The sequence below is a fragment of the Malaclemys terrapin genome, chromosome 22 (genome assembly GCF_027887155.1).
Source record: "Malaclemys terrapin pileata isolate rMalTer1 chromosome 22, rMalTer1.hap1, whole genome shotgun sequence".
Taxonomy (NCBI): Eukaryota; Metazoa; Chordata; order Testudines; family Emydidae; genus Malaclemys; species Malaclemys terrapin.
This window is the reverse complement of record NC_071526.1, coordinates 11,996,784-12,015,850: the sequence shown is the minus strand read 5'-3', so window position 1 is coordinate 12,015,850 and position 19,067 is coordinate 11,996,784. Positions and strand designations below refer to the sequence as shown.

Here is a 19,067-nt window from a genome sequence, read left to right as displayed (position 1 = left end):
TCAGGTATTCAGTGGATATAAAAAAATTTATTAAAGTTAATGTTTAAAATCAAATTTACACAAGTTAAGAGGGAATGTACTGTACATCTGGGGTCGGGCTTGGGTTATGGGGGATTGCAAGTATCCGTTACAAGGTTCACGAGGTACATACATATCACATAACCAGCATAGATCCAGATTGGGGTGTGGGAGTTTTTAAAGCATCAGTGGATAAGTGGGCTCGGGTACACCACCCATGGAATGTATTAAGAGTCCAAGTCAGTATTGGTATTACAGTTGATCTTAGCCAAAAGCCAAAGAAAAATAATGTAACTTGAACTAACCCTTGTTTTCCAGTGACATTGCAAACTGACTCTCCTGTCAATCAGCTTTGATTCAGAACCTCTGATAGATTCCGGCTGACGAGTGATAAGTGATCGACGAACACACGATGAGACTCCAGGCCCAGCCTGTAGTCTCCATGCTCTAAACAAAATCTGCTTAAAAATACTATTACCATCTGGGAAATGACCATTCATGAGAGCCTCTCTGAACGAGATTTGTTTCTCACTGTGACTTCATCCGGATCTGAACTTTCCCAAAGTTTAGATCTGAGATTTTGGTGCAAAGAAACAGGTGTCAGCTACGAAATCAGGGTCCCACCCCAAACTGACCCAAATTTTATGGGGGTTGAATCTGGTTTTAAAATAGGCCAACTTTTAGGTGTCATCCATTTGACAACATCCAAGAAACAAAGAGCTAGGTATTATTAAAGTGCAAAGATAACATAGCTTTCCTAGAAGCAATGCAGTTAGTAAAGGCACCCATGCCCATGAAAATGTAGGGCCAGATTCTAACACTCTTATGCATGTTGATTAGTACCTTACTCAGCGAGTAGTCGCATTTATTTCAATGAGGACGGTTGCCCAGTAGGGCACTCTTTAATGTGAGCAAAGGTTGGCAGAATCCGGCCCTTAGAGATCATTCAACGCTGTGCTAACACATCAGTGTGTTTTCATTCTGGCCATGCTCCCACTGTACCTTTAAGTCCAAGTCTCTGAACAACATAGTGAAAAGCATGTCAGTGTTCTGGATGGAGCTAGAGGCATGGGGTGCAATGGCGTTTAGTTCTAGGCAGCCTGGCTCCCTTGCTGCCGGTAGCACATCTGTTGTTTGAAAGTCCGGAGGCGTCTGTTTGTTTTCAGGATATGACAATGAATCTAATGACATCAACTGGCCTGTGCTGCATTCCCCGGGGAGGTCATCGCAGGTACAGACTGACTTTAGTAAGGGGGAGGATGATGATGGAGGAAGTCCATCCTCTGAGACAGAGTTTGTGTCAACTGTCAGCGAGGACAGCAATGGCAGCAACCCTGCCATCTGCCATCTGTAGTTTCCTCCTTCCTGCAGCAGAGACAGTGACTGCTGGGGCATGTACAGCTTAGCTTCCTCACAGTCTGTCTGGAGCATCAGCTGCTGCGCTGGCCCCATGGAGAACACCGATCCTGTCAAGTCAGTGTCACGGCTTTCCCATAATCCTCTCTCTACCAGCTTCGGCCTCTGCTCCTTGTAGTTCTCATCACAGTACCTTTCGCCTGGTGTCTTGGTTTTAAGTTTGCCACTGACAAACCTTTCAGGAGAAATATCCTGCAGCATCTGGTCTGGCTGAGAATTCCTCCTGTTGATGCATCTTGGGCTTTCGATACACACTCCATATGTCAAGGCCAGAGGTTTCTTGTTCAGTGTGCATGGTAGATTTTCCTGGGCTATTTGAGGAGCGTACGCTGAAGGAAAACTATCCGCTTGGCTGACTGGCTGAATGATGGGCTGAAACGCCAACTCATTGGCCTGTTGTTGATAGGAAGTTTTTTGCAAATGGAATAAAGACGTCTGCTGCAGCAGATTAATTGGCATTAACTGCACATCTGGGGTGTACAGAGTAGTTTTGGATAAATCATTAATGGGGCTTATAATATGCTCCACTGTTAGCATGAGGGGCTGGAAGGCTGAAATCCCTCTGAAGTCCTGTTGTGGTAGAAAGACAAACATTAGTGAGTAGCAATGAAGCTGTGAGTTTTCAAAGTTTGTTTTATATTATTGCAAAATCCCTTTGGGAAACTGTGCATAGGAGCTTGCAATCCGCCATATGGGATCTGATCCACTGGCCCAGCCGATCTGGGATCCTGTGTCTTCCAGTGTTCCTTCAAAGGAAGGCAAACACCCCTCCTCATGCACCAGACCAATTGTGCAATCCTGCATATGAGGGAACAAACTCCTTCTTGCCCTCTGCTGTATTTGGCTCACACCCTGCTGCATGGAAATGGATTGCCTTAGCTTAGCAAGCAGAGCTCCCAATACTGTTAATGGCCATTCAAGTGGAGGGATAAACATGTAGGCCAAGGTTTTCAGAAGTGACTAGTGACTTTGGGTGCCCAACTTGATGCACCTTAATGGGGGGCTGATTTTCAGAAATTGCTGAGCATCCATCTTCTAAAAATCAAGTCTCTCTAAGTATTGCCAGCTGGGCACCCAAGATTGGAGGCACTCAGAATCACTAGTCACTTTTGAAAACTTAGGCTGTAAAGAATAATAAAAGTGTTGCTTTTGGGGTTCACAATTTTGAAACCTTCCAGCAGATCACCTCAAAGTCAGCCCTTCTCCAAGGAGAATAAACCCAGCTTCCTTAACCTTTCATAACAAAGAGTCTTCAGACCTGCCATCACCTGTGTTGCCCTACTCTGAAACTCGCCATAACAATCTTTCCTGAGTTAGAATGACCAGGCTGCATTGCCAAAGGAGCGTTACACGTGCCTCACACAATTACCTCTTCTGTACAGTTATCTGCCACAACTAGTCATGCTAGAATTCTATTTTTGATGGGATAAGTCTCGTGACTGGAATATTGGTATAGAGGGATGTATATTGTTCGGGAAGGGCAGGCAGGATAAAAAGGGAGGAGATACATCAAGATTATATGCACTCGTTCTGAGGTCCAGAAGGAGGTGAGAGACAGACCAGTTGAAAAGTCTCTGGGTAAAGACAAAAGGGGTAAAACAATAGGGGTGATGTCCTGGTAGGTGTCTACTCTAGACCATCAAATCAGAAAGAGGAGGTGGATGAGGCATTTCTAGGACAAATAACAGTAGTAGTGGGGGACTTTAACTACCCAGACATCTGCTGGAAAAGTAATATGGCACAACACAACATTTCTAAAATGGTCTTGGACTGTACACGGGAGAACTTTTTGTTTTGGAAAATGGAGGAAATAACCAGAAGGACAGCCACGTTAGATTTGATTCTGACCAAGAGGGAGGAATTGGTAGAGCATCTGAAGGTGGAAGGCAACATGGGAGAAAGCAATCGTGAAATGATAGATTTCATGACTCTAAGGAGCAGAGAGAATGAGAGCAGCAGAACAAGGACAATGGACTTCAAAGCAAACTTCAAACAATATCTAAGGGAAAAAGGATTTCAGGACAGCTGGCAGTTTCTCAAGGAGACAATATTAAAGGCATAACTACAAGCTATCCTAATGAAAAGGAAAGACAGAAAGAATAGTAAGAGGCCAATATGGCTCCATCAGGAGCTCTTTAATGACCTGAAAACCAAACAAGGAATCTTTTACAAAAAGTGAAAACATGGATGAATAGCTAAGGAGGAGTTACAAAAGAATAGCACAAGCGTGTAGGGACAAAATCAGAACAGCTAAGGCACAAAATAAGTTACAACCTAGCAAGGGACATAAATGGCAATAAGAAGAGGTTCTTTAAATACATTAGGCACAAGAAAAAAACGAAGGGAAATGTAGGTCCTCTGTTTAGTGGGGAAGGAGAGCTAATAACTGATGACATCAAGAAGGCTGAGGTGTTTAATGCCTATTTTGCTTCATGCTTTACTATAAAATTAATGGTGCCCAGATAACTCAACACAATTAATACTAACAAGGCAGAAAGAACACAAGCCAAATTAGGTAAAGAACCGGTTAAAGAATATTTAGATAAGTTGGATGTGTTCAAGTCAACAGGATCTAATGAAATTCATCCTCGAATTTTTAAGGAATAAGTTGAAACAATCTTAGAACAGCTAGCAATTATCTTTGAGAACTTCTGGAGGACGGGCGAGGTCCCAGAGGAATGGAGAAGGACAAACATAGTACCTCTCTTTAAAAAAGGGAACAAAGAGGATCGGGGGAATTATAGATCAGTCAGCCTAACTTCAATACCCAGAAGGATACTGGAACAAATTATCAATCAATCAATTTGTAAGCACTGGAGGATAATAGTGTTATAAGGAATAGCCAGCATGGATTTGTTAAGAACAAATCATGCCAAACCAGTCTAATTTCCTTTGTTGACAGGGTTACTGGCCTAGTGGATGGGGGAAAGCAATAGGTGTGATATATCTTGATTTTAGTGAGGCTTTTGACACAGTCCCACATGACAGTCTCATAAGCAAATTAGGGAAATGCAGTCTAGATGAAATTGCTATGCAGTAGGTGCACAACTAGTTGGAAGATGATACTCAAAGGAGTCATCAGTGGTGTACTGTCAAACTGGGACAGCAGAGAGGGTCATTCCGTGTCCATTACTGTTAAAATATTTTCATTAATAACTTGAATAATGGAGTGCAGAATACCACATTGAGGAAGGAAAAATCAAATGCACAATTACAAAATGGGGAATGCCTAGGTAGTGGTTCTGCTGAGAAGGATCTGGGGGTTCGAGAGGATCACAAATTCAATGAGACTCAACAATGTGATGCAGTTGCAAAATGGACTAATATTCTGGGGCGTATTAACAGGAATGTTATATGTAAGCCACTGAAGGGAACTGTCCTATTCTACTCAGCACTGGTGAGGCCTCAGCTGGAGTACTGTACCCCGTTTTGAGCGCCACACTTTAGGAAAGATGTGGACAAACTGGAGAGAGTCCAGAGAAGAGCAGCAAAAATAATAAAAGGTTTAGAAAATCTGACCTATCAGGAAAGGTTAAAAAAACCTGGGCATGTTTAGTTTTGAGAAAAGAAGATAGAAGGGGGACCCGATAACAGTCTTAAAACATGTTAAGGGCTGTTATAGAGAGCACAGTGATCAACTGTTCTCCTGAGCCACTGAAGGCAAGACAGGAAGTAATGGGCTTAAATCTGCATCAAAGGAGATTTAGGTCAGATATTAGGAAAAACTTTCTAACTCCAAGGGTAGTTAAGCTCTGGACTAGGCTTCCAAGTGAGTTTGTGGAATCCTCATCATTGAAGGGTTTTAAGAACAGGTTAGACCAGGGGTAGGCAACCTGTGGCACGCGAGCTGATTTTCAGTGGCACTCACACTGCCCGGGTCCTGGCCACCGGTCTGGGAGGCTCTGCATTTTAATTTAATTTTAAATTAAGCTTCTTAAACGTTTTAAAAACCTTATTTATTTTACATACAAAAATAGTTTTGTTATATATTATAGACTTCTAGAAAGAGACCTTCTAAAATCATTAAAATGTATTACTGGCACGTGAAACCTTAAATTAGAGTGAATAAAAGAAGACTTGGCACAGCACTTCTGAAAGGTTGCCGACCCCTGGGTTAGACAAACACCTGCCAGGGATGGTCTAGGTTTACTTGGTCCTGCCTCAAGCACTGGGAGGTTGGACTTGACTTCTCAAGGTCTCTTCCAGCCCTACATTGCTATAATTCTATGATCCTATTCAGATGGATTCACATTCTCCCCATTAAACATTTCCTGTAAAGACTTAAGGACACTTACCAAAGACTTCGGCCGTGCTGTGCGTTGCTTGATGTATTTATAGATCACATAACATACCACAGCAAACAGCGATCCTGTAGCAAATGTAATTCCCCCAACACAGTATAGGAGCCAGGTGGTGTCTGTTCAGTGGGGGGAAAAAATGCAATTTAGCCTCACAGAATAGGGTTGGAAATAATGTACTGGATCATCTAATCCATCCTCCAGCATTCAGTTCTTAGGGCTTAACTGTGCCATTAAGCACATCTGTTTTCCACCATGCTCCTTATTGCTGTTTGAGATCATCACTTTTTTTCCCATTCCTAATGGACTGGTGAGAATAAATTGATCCCACTCCTTCTTATAACTCTGAGTGTAATCGCAAAGTGTCTCTCCTAGGCAGCTCTCCCCATGGTTTGCTGTGTCTGATTACACAAAGGCCTTGGGGTAGTGGAAACTTAAAACAGAGGAATAACACGCTGCTGGACTGTGCTCCCTGATGTAGTGGTTCTCAAGCCTTTTCATGGAATGGACCCACCTCTTATTAGAGTGTCACATGGACACCTCCCCTCCCATGGGCAGCAGGTATCGAAGGCCAGGGGAGGCTAAGCCTCCCCTAACCCAGGCCGTGGTCCCACCCATGCTCTGCCCCAAGACCCTGCCCTCGCTCGTCGCTCCCCCTGTCCCCCAAAGCCAGCGGGCCCTCAGCTCCAGTTAATGGCCTGGAGCTTGGGGCTTGGTCTGGCGGCCAGGGGCTGGGGCAGCCAGGAGTGGCTTGGGCCAGCCAGCAGCCCTGGGCAGCTTGTGGGTCAGGCCAGACAGCATGGCTGGGGCGGGCTGGCCGGGGCTCCTCTGGCCGTGGGGATGGGGGTAGGGAGAAGGGGGAGGAGTGCTCGGAGCTTCAGTGAGTGGAGGAGTGGGGCCTTGGGTGGAAGGGGCAGTGCCAGTACTAGCTTCCCTGAAGGGGGGCAGGGTTCACCCACCGCCCATGTCCCCTCCGCATTTCCAACTACACGGGCCTCTAATTCAGACGTGCAGATTTAGCGGGCTCACCTGGTAACGTACTAACGCAAAATACACGAGGCTGGCTTCGTTTTTCTAAGTGCTTGAGATATATTGTGACATTATATTCAGTGTCTGGGTTCAAGTTGGAAACTTCAAATTCTTTGTTGTTCTCATTCTTTTCCCACTGTTAAAACAAAACAAAGAACCCAAAAGCAGAGATTTGTATTTTAGAGGTTAAATTATGTATTTACTTCAACTCCAATTGAAAAAAATCAACAAAACACTTGTATTCACTAATAAAATCCTCACCTGACTCTTACTAATAACCCCCAAGATTAGCAAAATATCTGATTAGTTTTCCACCATTAGTTGTTTGCTTTTTGTATTTCACTTCCCTGAGACAATGAAGATAGTACAGCTGGTTGGATAATTTTTTACTGCAACATATTTCCATCACAAAATGATATTTTGACAAAACTGGATTTTTCCACAAAATCACATCGATGTTGCTGAAATTTTGTTTAGGAAAACATTGAGGAAAAACTTTCAAAAGTGTCAAAAGAGCCAGTTTTGACATTTGTAGAACAAAGAGTTTTGATTTTTCATTTTTAAACAACTTCTCATTTTGAAAGGTACATATAAAAAGAGAGCTAAAATTGAAACAAAACGTTTCAGCTGACCCGAAATGAATGTTTCATAAACATTTTTGAAATTGTGAGGTTTTTGTCCCCATTTAGAATGAAAAAAAGTTTCAAAATCTTGAAATTTTTCATGGGACAGATTGAAAATCCGTTTTCCAACCAACCCTTCCAGATAGGTCATGTTCCCATTTTGAGTCTGGTCAGTTTCTAGTCAGTTGTAGGATTGAGCTTTTCTGAATATCAAAGATACTGAAAATTGTCTTGTTCTTCAGAAATCCCATCTAGCATTAATTCACTTTTATGCCTGCCCCGCCCCCGCATTTTATTCAGACAAACAAGGCTGGGTTTTACGAAAGACAACGGTTAGTGCGTCTGTGGAGGTGTGTTACCTCTTGGTGTGTCTTTTGGCTGAATAGTGTCACGTGGTAATCGATGGTAGCAAATCTGCTGTAGATGTCTTCCACAGTGAGCTGGGAGCCATCCTCATCTCTCAGAGGGGTGTAGGGGGGTTGGATGAAAAACTTTATGGATCTAACGCTAGGAACGTATTTCACCTCCGGCTTTCCAATAGTAGCTAAGAAGATGGAGAGTGGGCAATGTCATTTAACTAGACGATAGATGATAAATTACTAGAACATCTGTTTAGCGAATATAATTATTGCTTCTGACATTGTACAGTGCCCTTTAGCCCAATATGCCCGACAGCCTAGAGTTATTAAACTTTTATGGAGCTTTATAAAATGTGGCATCAATCATTCCTTATCGCAGGCTGTGAAAGAGTTACTATGAACGATGAATTCTCAAATAAACTGAAGGGCAAGTGTCAAAAGAAATCGAACAAGATTACAGGTGGAGGCAAAGCGTTTGATCAGCTGTGAGTTAAAAGTGACTGCCTGTAGTGTGTCAGGGTCACATAGCCTTAAAAATCAAACTGTAGAGAATGGCTGTGGGGTACAATAGTCCCACCTTGAGATGCACCCCAAAGAAAGGTGAATTTCTAATAGTTAGGGATACTACATGGCACTTTTATAGCACGTTTCATGCAAGGATGTCAAAGTGCTTTGGAAACACGGAGGCCTAAACCTAAAACCTAGGTCGACCTAGCTACGTCACTCAGGGATGTGAAAAATTCACACCCCTAAGAGATATAGTTAAGCCAACCTAAGCCCCGGTATAGACACACCTAGGTTGACAGAAGCACCACTGTGGAATTTAGATATAGATATACCCTAAGTCTCACAATGTCCCTGTGAAGTAGGCATGGTAAATATTACCCCCATTTTACAGAGAGGGTAAAATGAGGCAGAAAGAGGCTAAGGGACTTGTCCAAGGCCACATTGTCAATCAGTGGCAGAGCTGATTTGGAGGTGGGATTATGTTAATTATCCATAAGGCTGGCAGATTATCCTAACCTTCTACAGCTCCAATCTCACAGCTTCTATGACTAGGTCTGTGGCTGCTCACAGGCTCCCATCATACCCCTTTTAGTGTCCCGCTGGGTCTCGCTATCCCTTAAATAGAGCCCACAAGTGCGCTAAGCTGGGCAGTTGCTCCGTCAGAGATATCTGGCTTTCCAGGGGAGGTCAGGAGCTCTTCTCCACCTCCAACCCACTCTGGACACAAATGTCAGCAGGATCCCAAAGCTCCCTAGTCAAACTCCTTCCTGTCCGGCATCACAGTCTCTTTCAGAGGGGGAAACACCCACAAGCGCCTTTCCATAGTGGGCTTTGTCCTGCAACACTGAAGCCAATGGACATGTCACAATAAACTTCAATGAGAACAGGACTGAGCCTAAAGTAATCAGGTGTGGTGTTAACAACTCCAGCCATATCCCTTACTGTCTTCTCTGGGGTAGAATCTTTGTGAGCAGACCCAGTCGGAGGAGCAGCAGTTCTGGACTATGGCCCTCACTCGAGCATAGTAGCGCTCTCTGAAGTTTTCCGTCTCGTTTGTGAGGTTACAGAAGGGCTGCGTGATATTCTGGCACTCGCTCTTCTGAAGCCAGTCTTCATCCCCGTACCTAAGAGAAGACAAAGTGACTGCTCTCAGTCCGCCCTATCGAATTGCTAGAATATATTTTACACAATCATAGACACACATGCATGCACGCTCCCTAAATATTTGAGATCTGCAGTACCTTCAGCCCCCAACTAAAACCTCTCCAGCGCATCATCAGAGATCTACAACCTATCCTGAAAGATGATCCTTTACTCTCACAGATCTTGGGAGACAGACCTGTCCTCGCTTACAGACAACCCCCCAACCTAAAGCAAATACTCACCAGCAACCACACATCACTGAACAAAACCACTAACCCAGGAACCTATCCTTGTAACAAACCCCGATGCCAACTCTGTCCACATATCTATTCAAGTGACATCATCATAGGACCTAATCACATCAGCCATACCATCAGGGGCTCGTTCACCTGCACATCTACCAATGTGATATATGCCATCATGTGCCAGCAATGCCCCTCTGCCATGTACATTGGCCAAACCGGACAGTCTCTACGCAAAAGAATTAATGGACACAAATCTGACATCAGGAATCAAAATACTCAAAAACCAGTGGGAGAACACTTTAACCTGTCTGATCATTCAGTGACAGACCTGCGGGTGGCTATATTACAACAGAAAAACTTCAAAAACAGACTCCAAAGAGAGACTGCAGAGCTAGAATTGATATGCAAACTAGACACAATCAACTCCGGTTTGAATAAGGACTGGGAATGGCTGAGCCATTACAAACGTTGACTCTATCTCCCCTTGTAAGTACTCTCACACTTCTTATCACACTGTCTGTACTCGGCTAGCTTGATTATCACTTCAAAAGTTTTTTTTTTTTTTTCTCTTAATTAATTGGCCTCTCAGAGTTGGTAAGACAACTCCCACCTGTTTATGCTCTCTGTATGTGTGTATATATATCTCCTCATTATATGTTCCATTCTATATGCATCCGAAGAAGTGGGCTGTAGTCCACAAAAGCTTATGCTCTAATAAATTTGTTAGTCTCTAAGGTGCCACAAGTACTCCTGTTCTTCTTTTTGCGGATACAGACTAACACGGCTGTTACTCTGAAAAGTATCAAAGTAATTACTAACACCAATGACACTATTTTCTGCTTCTTGCGTGCTTTTCGGAGCAGGATCTCAGAGCATTTTACAAATATGACTGAATTAAGCCTCAGAATGCTCTTGTGAAGTGTCATTTCATACACACCCATTTTGCAGATAGGGAAACTGAGGCACAGAGCAGGGAAGTGACTTACCCAAAATGAACAGTCAATCCTGTAATAGAACCCAGGTCTTATAGCTCCCAGACTCAAAGTGGTTTCTAGCCCTCTATAAATGACTCAGTATACAGATTTGGGACATACAATTACTGGGTCGTTTAAAGATTCTTTTCTTTCAGCCATTGATGAGAATTTCTTCAGTGAGCGGGTAACTTTTTGTTCTATCTCTTTACGAAAAAGGGCTTGTTTACATGAACAACAGAATCAGCGTCAAGAAGGGACCAGGAAGTACACACAACTCATATTCACTGCAGCTGGCAAAGACCTTGAACAGATTAAAGGTGACATTTGCAGAATTGGGTGCCTAACGTTAGATACTTCTATCCTTTATCTAGAACGTTAGATACTTCTATCCTTTATCTAGACAGCTAAAGAGGCCTGATTTCTAGAAGGGCTGAGCACCTACCTACCCAGCTGCCAGGCAATGAGTACCTCTGGGAACCCAACTACTTTCTGTATTTAGGTTCCTAGATATGGATTTAGGCGCATGTCGACACCCAACATGGAACATGTTGACCCTGGTTACTAGAAGAAACTCCGCTTCAGTTCTGAGCTGTGGATCATAAGGTAGGTATGTAAGGAGCACACGCCCTCTCTGCCTTTTCTGGAAGGGGTTCAGGAATCCACTGCTGTGTTTACCACCTGGGGTAACCAGGACCCTAGAGGAGAATTTTCTTACACATGGCACCTTCCATGCAGCAGCCAGTCTCTGTGTGTGTGCATCCTGCTCAGGACCCCAGCTGATCTGGGATCCACATGGCCCATAGGCAGCAGCTGTGCCAGCTCCAGCTGATGGTAATCCAGGCAGCAGAGCCAGCTACTGGGAACGGGCTGTTCTGATCTCTGCTGGAAGAGGCTCCTTGCATAGATTGTGTCTTCTCCTCTCGGGAACTGGAAGGAGAAGCTGATCCCAGATGCCAGTGCTTAATTTGTAATGAAAGAGGTGCTGAGGCTCAAACAATTTTTTTACTTTCATAACTGATGCAGCAAGATCAGAGGTGCCAGGGCTATGAACTGCCCAGGCTAGATATGCCGGGACTCAGCCCTGCCAAGCACAAATTAAGCACTGCCAGAAGTTCCCTGTAGCTTGGCAGCTAAAGTACTACCCAACGGAGCACAGGGGTTGGGGTCAGTCTTTGCCAAAGGCCCCTCGTGGCTTGTCCTGCAGCCACTGGCTTGGCAGGCAGACTCAGGGTGTAGCCCTTGCAAAGCAGCTGCAGAGTTTTGAGCCCAGGAGTTATTTTCTGCGTACGGGTGGTGACAATAGACAAAGGAACTGAGCACGACAGGGCATTCCAGCCCAGCCCAGTGGCACTTAGGAGGTTGTTTGTGGAGCAGCATCAGGGGCCTCCCATGCATCCCACCAGGAAGGATCCCCAACTTTTCATTTGCTCATAGAATATCAGGGTTGGAAGGGACCTCAGGAGGTTATCTAGTCCAATCCCCAGACAGATTTTTGCCCCAAATTCCTAAATGGCCCCCTCAAGGATTGAACTCACAACCGTGGGTTTAGGAGGCCAATGCTCAAACCACTGAGCTATCCCTCCCCCAAACCCTCAAAGAAGGGTTTTCCTACCAGCAAGGGGAGGCTGCCCAGTGCCCTCCCAATGAAAGCCCATCATGTCTCACATTCCCTCCCCAGCATCATGCAAACAGGCAGCTATGCCCTCTCCTTATGGCTTTTTCATTAATTAGTATAATTAACACACATCTGGGAGCTGAATGGTTAATGAGCTGGCTGCACTCTTTCATCTGCTCCTCCTGGCACCTGCCTGATTATGTCCATGTCTTGCTTGGAGAAAGTGTTGCCTGTTGGTGAAAACATGGGGAGGGGGTGGGCTGAGAATCCGGATGCCTGGGTTCCATCCCCAGTTCTGCCACTGAATCATTGTGTGTAAATTCACTGTTAAGTTTGCCAGCTGAGAACCCGTCCAAAGCCCAATGAAATGAATGGAAAGACTCCCTCTGAATTCAGTGATCAAGCCCTGGGTGACCAGGACCCTACAGTAGACTTGTTCAAGGGATAGGGGCTCCCAGTTAGTGGCTGGATTCACCCTGGGCCTGATACTGCAGTCTTTATGCTAAACAGCATTTACCCAGCTCTAGTCGCACTGCAGCTCACATGAGTAAGTGCAGCTCAGGAAAAGAACAGGATTGCATAATTGGGTCCTGCATGTGTCTCGTGCACCACCACAGATGCAGCCCGGGACCTCATGGCCTGTAGGACCAGATGATCCACAAAGGAGCCTCTTTGTTTGGACCGCACTTTCCCTTGGGGCTGTTAGCTAACTATGCTAATCCAACGTGATCACTGTTGCTGACCCACAGCAGGCTTGGACAGGGATGGCCGGGCTGGGGTTAGAGAGCGGCAGAACCGTGAGCTTTCCGAGAAGAAGACCCTCCAGCTGGGCCAGAGTGCGTTGGGATTGCAAGAAAATTCTAATGGCCAATTATCTGAAGTCTCCCTGGGCGCAGCCTGGGAAATGTTATGTGGCCTGTTTCTAAACCAGCTCTCAAACGCCCATGACTGTATCAAGAAATAACCCTGATCTCTCCCCCACCACAGAGAGGAGGCTGGGCTCTGCAGGGCAGAAAACATGTGCTGCTTGAACTGGCTGGAAAATGAACCAACAATAATAATCATGGAACTGAGTTTGTTTTTTATTTTATTTTGTTTTTGCCAAAAGTTTTCCACCCATTCCTAGTTCTGGACCAATCATTTGAAGCTCTTCTATAGTCTTGCACATCTGTTTAGCTCAAATCACTTTACCAAAGTACAAGCAGTATTAGTAGCTGTATTTCACAGATGGGGAAATTGAGGCACAGAACAGCCTAAGGTCCCACAGTAGGTCAGTAGCAGAGCAGGGATTAGAACCCCAACCGCCAGCCCAGGGTCCTTATCCACTTGGCCAGAGAGCTTTCAGCTGCCATTTATTCCTTCTTAACTGACAATCACTCTCCAGCTGAGATTAACTCCGAGACCCTGGAGCTCAGTTCCAAGCAGAGTCATTTCCATGGCAGTCAAAGAAGCAGCCACTGGCAGCTAAGCCTGCTTTCTTGCTCCAGCCCTTTCTCCCTGAAATCCAGGAACTCAACACCCATTCAAGCAGGGCCCCAAGGAGAAGGCGAAGCCCACATACCGTTTGTACTGGACTTCATACACTGTTCCCGGGGGAGTATCTGCTTCGCTTTCCCACTTGAAGATGTTCTCAAAGTTTGTAGAAGAAAAGGCTGCATGTTTCAGAAGCGGTGACCTCTCTGTGATCGAACAGCCTAGAGGAACGAGGGAGCTAGCATTGAAAGGCACCTTCCAAGTCATAACACCAGGGTTTCCAGCTTTGCCACAACACTCAGCCAGCTGCGGGGGTGCTAGTTATCCCTATGGTAGTGATCAAGGACTACGGACTATGCCCATTACAGTCAGCTGGAGATGGGCTGAGGACCGGGTGTTTGGATGTGGACTGAGCTTAGGCTGGGGCTGGGGTTGAGGCCAGTTGCTGGAGACAGCCTGCAATTCTGCAGCAGTGCACTTAGCACAACAAGCCACATACGACGGGTCAGATCCTGAGCTGGACCCCCCGCAAGCATTCAGCACAGCTCATGGGGAGTAGCAAGGGGCAACAGTCCCTTTATGCCATCTCTGCATTCCTGTAGACCTCGAGCTGTCCAGTCCTCTGGCTGGTTCCCTGAAGGCTGCTCTGATTTACACCATTAGCTCTAAGGGTCATTCAGGCAGTCCCGAATCAGCCAGATATAAAGGGGTGCTGGCCGTGCTCCCTTTCCCTGGGCCACGCCCACCCTGGCCATGGGGAGGGTGGGTGGAGACTAAGCTCTTGGGGCGAGGACCATCTTTCTGCCGCATGTCTGTGCAGTGCCTAGCACAATGAGGCCCTGTTTCTTGGTTGGGGGGCCCCTAGATGCTACTGCAATGTATATAATAAGTGCCACTCTAGTGGCTTGACACCACCTGAGGATTCCCCTGATCTGGGTACCAAAGGCAGCTTGCCTATAACAATCCATGCCTCTTCCCTGGGCAGTGAGGAGCGTTACGCTAACATTTAGGGTGTCACTTCCTGGCTGACCTTGCTGAACCCTGCATGAGTGAGGGCAAAGAACCTCTCCTGCCGAGAGAAGTCAGCGGGCTAGTTGGGTTGGATTCAGGATGATTGTACACAGAGCAATACTCAGAGGAATTGCTTAAGGGCCTGGTAGTGGACTCTGGCCTGGGAGCGTCAGGGTAAAGACAACTCCCCAGCTACGTGCCATCTGGCTTCACCAGGCTCGGCCCAGGAGCCTGGCTCTGGGGAGCAGGGAAATCACTTGATCTTTCTCTATGTGCTCCAAAGAGCTAGCTCTGCCCCAGCAAGAAGCTGATGTGAGCCACGGACCAGGGCTCAGGCTTTGGGCTCCCTTCAGAGCACTTACTCACGTAAATACACAAGCCAAGGTTTTCCCACGGCTTATTCGTGCTACCTGCTGGTCTGGAATGCAGCCGAGGGAACTGATCCAGGCTCTTATATTTAGCATCTAACCCTCAAAGAGGCCGTGTTTACACAGCATGCCCCAGCTGTCCCTCTGGAGCCAGTGACCTACATTTTGAGAAGTCACTAGGTGGAGCCGAAGCGACAAGGAAACGTATTGGCACCATGCGATAAGTAAACAGGGGCTGGCCAGATTCTGCCTTGATGGACGACCCCATTCTGAGTGCGAGCTGCCATGCCTACCTCTGTCTGTGCAGGGCCCAGCACAGCTTCCCTCTGGACACAAGGGCAGTGCACACGGATAGTAACGTGGGCGCTGGTGGGGGCGGAAAGAGGGCAGGACGTGGCCCTAAGTATGCCCCAGGGTGAAAGGCCCTCTGTGGGCTCCTGGAGCCAGGTCTGAGGACTGACCCTGCGGCCCTTGTGCTCACATAGCTAGCCTCGGAAAGATGCTGCCCCTGGCGCTGCTCAGCATAAAAGGGTTGTTGCTGCTTTTTCTCTTGCCCTACTGTCCCAGAGCGCCCCCTGGGGGTCAGCATGTGGCTCTGAGTCTTCCTCTGCCCACGAGGGAGTTGGGGCAAATGCTGTTTGCGTGCTACCTCCACACACTCCAAGCCCAATGGCTCCCCACAGAAGTCCCTTTTGCTCAGATGTGTCCTGGAAGGGGCTCTGCAGGGCATGGGGGAGCAGGAGAGAGAGGGGACAGGGGCCTGGCCATGGTCCGTGGCACCGGAGAGCCTGCTGGATTCCTGCACAGACACCGGAGCGAGTCAACCCAGCTGGGAGCAGCCATAGGTCCCACTGTCCTCTCCATGGCTGCTACTTAGCATTCCCAGGGGGGCCCAGCCACTGGCAGGAGGGGGCCCAACAGAACACGGGAGAGAAAGGGGCTTTCCATGTGGATGGCTCCATCTGCCACGGATTCGGGGGCGCACTTCAAACAGATCTCGGGGATCCACGGTGCGGAGAGACCTGAACCCCTCTTCACGCTGCCCCTGTCCCGCACCCCTGTCCTGAGGATCCTGCTGCTGAAGGGGGTGACACGGCCCCGTAGTCATTAAGCTCAGCTCTTCGCCTGGTGTATTTGCTGACGGTAACTGGCCTCAGCTCTGGGGCTGCCTCCTGCAGAAACCCAGCCAATGATCTGACCCCTATGATAACTCTACCTCCCTTCCCCTGCCAGTTTCCTATTGCACCTTCCTCCAGCCCCACGGTCTGCTAATTCCGAGAGGGCCTGATCCAAAGCCCAGTGAAGTCAATGGGAGCCTTTCAGTGATTTTGACAGGCTTTGGATTGGGCCTAGGGCAAGCCCCTAGTCCTTCCCTTGCTAGTCTGTACAGCACCGTGCACTCCACAGCGCTACAAAAACAACTAAGATTAGAGCAATGCCGGCAGAGAGCTTAAAAACTAACCTGAGCAGAAGCGAACTCTCTAGGTCAGTGGTTTTCAACCAGAGGTCTGAGGCCCCGTGGGGAGCTGCGAGCATGTTTCAGAGGGGCCGCCAAGCAGGGCCAGTGGGACCCAGGGCAGAAAGCTGAAGCCCCATCGCCTGCGACTGAAGCCCGGGACCCTGAATCCCACCACTCGGGGTTGAAGCTGATGCCTGAGCAATGTGACTTGGCGTGGGGCCCCTGGCAATTGCCGTGCTTGCTACCCCCTAACCCCAGCCCTGGCTTTTATATGCAGAAAACCAGTTCTTGTGGCACATGTGGGCCATGGAGTTTTTATAGCACATTGGTGGGGGCCTCAGAAAGAAAAAGGTTGAGAACCCCTGCTCTAGGTCTCATTTCAGAGCAGCCACATAACAGCTACCCCCTGCTGGGGGAACCAGCCCCTGCACCAGTAAAACCATTGAAGGCCGTGGTTCTCCCAGTAGAAAGGAAATGAAAGCCGGTACTTACCCACCAGGGAACAGACAGCCCAAAATATCAGAGGCTCCTTCATGAATGACTCTGTGAGCTGGGATGTGAAGATGGGGATGTTTCCCAAGCCCAGGTGAGTCACCTCTGAAGGGAAGTAATTTCCTGTCTTCGGGAATGTAAGCGACACCGGCCAGGAACAGACAGTGGAGCTACCACCCTGCCTTCATTCCTGTCGGAGCACATGAAGCCGTGCGTGCGCAAGAGGGAATGGGAGTCCACGCACGCACTGTGTCGTACAAAGGTGCACAAGGAGTGAAAAGTTCCCCGCTTTCTGAACTGGAGCCAAGTGCCTGTTTTCTGATAAGGAACTGCCTGCCTGAAAGCCCTTGCTGGGACTTACCATCCTGGGGCTGGCTTTTCTGGTCTGGTGGCTTTACCTCTGTTCCTTTAAACGGCAAAACTGGTGTCGGTGCATGTTTGTGGTTACGTAACCTCTGCAAACAAGGCAGCTAGTTTCATTGGAAACACCTTGTGGCTGCTTCCTTCACTCCAAAAACAGCCACCTCACTTGTTAGTGAGCTCTATGCCTGTTGCAGTTAATATGCATTAGAATCAACTGGCTTATGTGCAGCACTGCCCTCTATGGAATGGAATCTGAATTGATCAACTGTGTGTCATAGTCCCTACATCATTAGCTAGCTATGGAGATTTTCCTGTAGCTCAAGCAGTAAGGGCCTGGGCTTTTGGAGCCGGAGGAGCCAAGCCCTATTACAGCTGTTAAGTTCCAAGTGACCACTACAGCCAGCCCATGAACAACCATCCTACTGTAGATGTGGCTGCTTGTTACATAACGTTCCCCCCAAAAATCATGGGTTTAGCCCCTCAAAAAAATCATGAGATTTAATCTATATTCAGGGCTCTTGTTCTTTGAGCCTTTTAATATATGGAGATATACCTATCTCATAGAACTGGAAGGGACCTTGAAAGGTCATTGAGTCCAGCCCCCTGCCTTCACTAGCAGGACCAAGTACTGATTTTGCCCCAGATCCCTAAATGCAGGGGCGGCTCCAGGCACCAGCGCAGCAAGCGCCTGCCTGGGGTGGCAAGCCGTGGGGGGTGGCCTGCTGGTCACCCTGAGGGTGGCAGTCAGGCTGCCTTCGGCGGCATGCCTGCGGGAGGTCCCCCGGTCCCGAGAGGCACCCCTGCTCTTACACACCCCAAATACTCTGTCTAGCACCTCCCAAAGACCATCTCTCAGGACTCACACACACCCCTCCAGCACCCCGAAATACCCCCTTGAGCTCACCCCCCCACACAGCAGTGTCCTCTATTAGGGAACTTGAAATACAGGTGGGGGTCACCCTAGATACAGTTGAATTTTAAAGGCAGGTGTTTCTGTTCTACCTCATGGAGTGACCGCAATGGGGCCAGGCTCTGGATGTCTCAATGAGCTACAATCCCAGCTGTGTCCCCAGAGGGCAATTCCAGGCAGGCGGGGTGATTCCCTGTACAGCCCAGGCAGAGGCAGCGTTGCCATTTTCTCTCCCCTCATTCCGAAGGCTTGGCCCAGAGCATGACACAAGGTTGGGTGAGCTGGGTACACGCTGGGAAAAGCCCTGAGTGGGGGGGACTCAGGCTGGTGCAGAGAGGGAAGCAGAGCCTGGAGGCCTCCAGCCTGGCTCTCTCTCTCCTTCCCCTCTCCACCTAGTACCTTGTGTACCCCGCTGTGGCTGGGCTGGATCTCGCCCCAGGGGACCCAGCCGAGGGACACCCCGTCTCTCTCTCGCTCTCCCGGGGGTCTCTCCTGGAGTCAGGGTCACCGTCCACTGACGGAAGAGGTGCCTGGTGGTTGCGGGGAGTCTCGCTTGCTCAAGTGGAGATGACTCCGTCCAAGGCAGAGTGGCGCCTGCCGACATTCCCCGCTCCGGCGGGGTCTGTCCACCAGCTACCTCGTCCCTGGAGCGCAGGGTCTCGCCTCTGCCCCACACGCAGGGAGCCCTCATTGCTCAGTGTATAACAGGGGGGTCGCTTAGCCTCCTGTACAACACAAGCAAGAGCCTTGTGTCCAGCATGTAT

General features: G+C 47.9%; 1 protein-coding gene across 1 annotated transcript; it reads right to left on the bottom strand.

Moving 5' to 3' along the window:
* On the bottom strand, positions 1–17,432 carry IL22RA1 (interleukin 22 receptor subunit alpha 1). The gene is made up of 7 exons (XM_054011848.1): positions 17,031–17,432; positions 13,789–13,921; positions 9,193–9,374; positions 7,744–7,928; positions 6,762–6,897; positions 5,730–5,851; positions 1–2,004 (listed from the first exon to the last, which is right to left on the bottom strand). Exons 1-7 carry the CDS (start codon positions 17,071–17,073, stop codon positions 976–978), a joined length of 1,830 nt encoding a protein of 609 aa, XP_053867823.1. The 5' UTR covers positions 17,074–17,432; the 3' UTR covers positions 1–975.
* Between the last annotated feature and the right edge of the window lie 1,635 nt (positions 17,433–19,067).

What these genes read in the sequence shown, in the direction of transcription:
- IL22RA1 (XM_054011848.1), bottom strand. Translation starts at nt 17,073, where the DNA reads ATGAAGGAGCCTCTGATATTTTGGGCTGTCTGTTCCCTGGTGG. An exon ending in TATGAAGTCCAGTACAAACG is followed by an intron (nt 9,375 to 13,788) that starts GTATGTGGGCTT and finishes GTCTTCTCTTAG; the next exon opens with GTACGGGGATGAAGACTGGC. An exon ending in TTGCGTTAGTACGTTACCAG is followed by an intron (nt 5,852 to 6,761) that starts GTGAGCCCGCTA and finishes CCCACTGAACAG; the next exon opens with ACACCACCTGGCTCCTATAC.